This window comes from Nicotiana sylvestris, chromosome 10 (genome assembly GCF_000393655.2).
Source record: "Nicotiana sylvestris chromosome 10, ASM39365v2, whole genome shotgun sequence".
NCBI classification, from domain to species: domain Eukaryota; kingdom Viridiplantae; phylum Streptophyta; class Magnoliopsida; order Solanales; family Solanaceae; genus Nicotiana; species Nicotiana sylvestris.
In genome coordinates, this window is record NC_091066.1 from 27,843,929 (window position 1) to 27,846,703 (window position 2,775).

General features: G+C 35.1%; 1 protein-coding gene across 1 annotated transcript; it reads right to left on the reverse strand.

Annotated features, from left to right (window-relative positions):
• Positions 1-441: 441 nt before the first annotated feature.
• Positions 442-888, reverse strand: LOC138879126 (uncharacterized). The gene has a single exon (XM_070158711.1). It carries the CDS (start codon positions 886-888, stop codon positions 442-444), a length of 447 nt encoding a protein of 148 aa, XP_070014812.1.
• Positions 889-2,775: the final 1,887 nt, after the last annotated feature.

Genomic DNA, 2,775 nt, shown 5'->3' on the forward strand with positions numbered 1-2,775 from the left:
TCCAGTTGTCTAGTTTTCCTCGACCATAATTCTGAGTTCCAACACTAGTTTTCTTCCTTTGATCAAAATCAGTAGATAGCCAATGAGTTTGTAGCAATTTTTTTTGGCGTGGTTCCTCATGTGACAATGCTCATATTGCATAAATTGCTTCCTTCCTCGAAAGCCTTTACCTCTTCCTGCTTGTATTGCCATAGCATCAGCCTTATCAGTCACAATATTAGCACTAACTCTTTGTTGACTCTCATCTTGTACAATCATAGTATATGCTTGATTGAGATTTGGTGCAGTGGTCTTCATCAGGATTTGCCTGCGTGCTTGATCATACGAATCATTTAAGCCACTTAGGAATTGGATTACTCGCTGCTGGTGTATCATTTCCAAATTCTCCTTTGATTTTGGACACCCACAGTCAGAGAATGGGGCTAAAACATCATATTCATATCAAAGCTCCTTCAATTTCGAGAAGTAAACTGAAATTGAGCTAGTTCCTTGTGATAATGTTGCAATTTCACGATGTAACTGAAAAATCCAAACTCGATTGACCTTGTCAAATCTCTCTCGTAGGTCTTCCCAAACGAGATGTGCATCTGATGCATCGACGATACCACCTAGGAATTCTGCACGCACATTGTTCATGATCCATGACAGCACCATCGCATTACACATTTTCCATTGTTCCTGCAATTCAGCTGCTTTGTACAGATCCTTCTTGCATGTGTTAGTAACAAACCCTAGCTTCATTTTCCCCAAAAGTACGATCCTTATCGACTTGCTCCAAATCCCGTAATTGTCTGATCCAATGAGTTTCACTAGTATAGAAACTGAGCTTGGAGTGTAGGATGGACCTAGGTATAAAGGATGTGTGTGGTCGATCGAAGTTTCTGCCATTGTTCAGAGTAATTGGATGGTGATTGATCAAATTAAAGATTTTATGTGAATTTTAGCCTAAACAAGATGCGATGTGCAGAATCAATTACTCCTGTTATGATACCATGCTGAAATGCAAGGTTTGAAGCTTTCACTTTACTCGTTAATGGAGTCAGAAGAGAGAGAGAGAGAGAGAGAGAGAGAGAGAGAGAGAGAGAGAGAGTGTTTGGAGAAGGCAATTGTTTCATTAGCTCATTCAGTCGTTAACATTGTACATATATACTAACCTATAACTACCACTAATTAACTTATCAAACTAACACAGCTCATTAACAACTATAACTAATACTCTAACTAACAAATACACGTGAGCCGCACATGCTCTATTTGAACATCAATTGAACACAATTACCTGGAAAATTATATTGTATATATAGGTTAAATGTTACTTTTTATACACATATATTAAATCTTGAACACTTATTATTTAACGGAACGCCCCTGACTAAAAACCATGTTTTAAATCATCCTTTAGTACAGTACTTGAGTTAGCAGAACTTGGTCAAATTGGAGGTAGAGTTAGCTAGCGTTTGGATATAGATTTAGTTGAAACTTAAAAAAACGAGTTTTAAAGATGAGATGAAAAATAATTTTTGAAAGTTGAATTGTGTATGGACATGCATTTTACTTGAAAAGGATTTAAATTTTTGTGAGTAGAAAACTTCAAAACCTACTCTAGAACTGTTTTTGTGATTTGAATATTTTATTTTCAAAATCTACTAAAAAATGGTTTAAATATATAAACAAACAGATATTTGAAAATAAAATTTAAAAAAATACTTCCGAATTTTATGGCCAAACGGGAGCTTAGTCTCAACTGAAAGATTTAGTGCACTTCTTAAGATACTCTCCCCCACCCCACCCCCGACACACACACACCCACGCGCTTAACATTTAAGATTATTATAACCATTACTAAAGGACTATGATGCACAATTAGCTAAAGGTTGGTTTGGATATGATCTCTGATCACAATATCCAGACAGGAGATGAGACATGATTTAAAGTTTATGGGTTCTAAATTTACAATCGAACTTTTAGTTTTTACTGGGTTCGCAATTAAATATTTGTACATATTTAATAGATTTTCTAATATAAAATATAATATCTAAATAAAAAGTTAGTGAATTCTCTGAACCCATAGGTAACACTTTCCCTTCGCCCCTGCATCCATAGAAAAGGAGAAGTAAATTGGAGGAGAAAGGGAGGACCAATTCAATCAATCATTTCCATTTCAATTTGAACCTAGTTAGAATTCATTATAAATATATAGTTAATAGCCATTTCATTCCATTGGAGTTTATTTTATTCCAAAGGAAGGAGATTATCGATGTAACTAGTGTATCTATGCCGTCGTGCCAGTCATACTACATGGGATCGTTTGATTATCTATATAAAAAAAGATCTCAAACATTAAAATTTGTGTAAGTGTACCATGTTACTTAATTTGGTTGGCCGCATAAAAAAATCATCTCTGCAAGCTAATCAATCGTTTAGCATTTATATCAGCCTATAAGTAAATTATTACAAAAATCGGTTAATTTTTAAAATATTATTAATATTAGCCAAACACTATCAATATTAGCCAATTAACTATTTGTAACTAAACAAAGGTCGAATTTTTGCTTTCTTGTAATGGCCCGACCAGTCGTTTTGAGAGTTATATCCCCGATCCCCTATTTATTGCTTCCCCTGTATCTTTTTCTTATGTGACTTGACGGGAAGTTTCGTTTTGGGTTTTTGGAGTGTTTTGGGACACTTAGTCCCGAAACGGAGGCTTAAGTCGTAGGATTTGGACCGTAATCGAAAATGTGTGAAGATGACTCCGGAATTGAGTTTCGTCGGTTT

Bases quoted from the DNA above. Each gene is read 5' to 3' on its own strand.
- LOC138879126 (XM_070158711.1), bottom strand. From the start codon at position 888: ATGGCAGAAACTTCGATCGACCACACACATCCTTTATACCTAGGTCCA.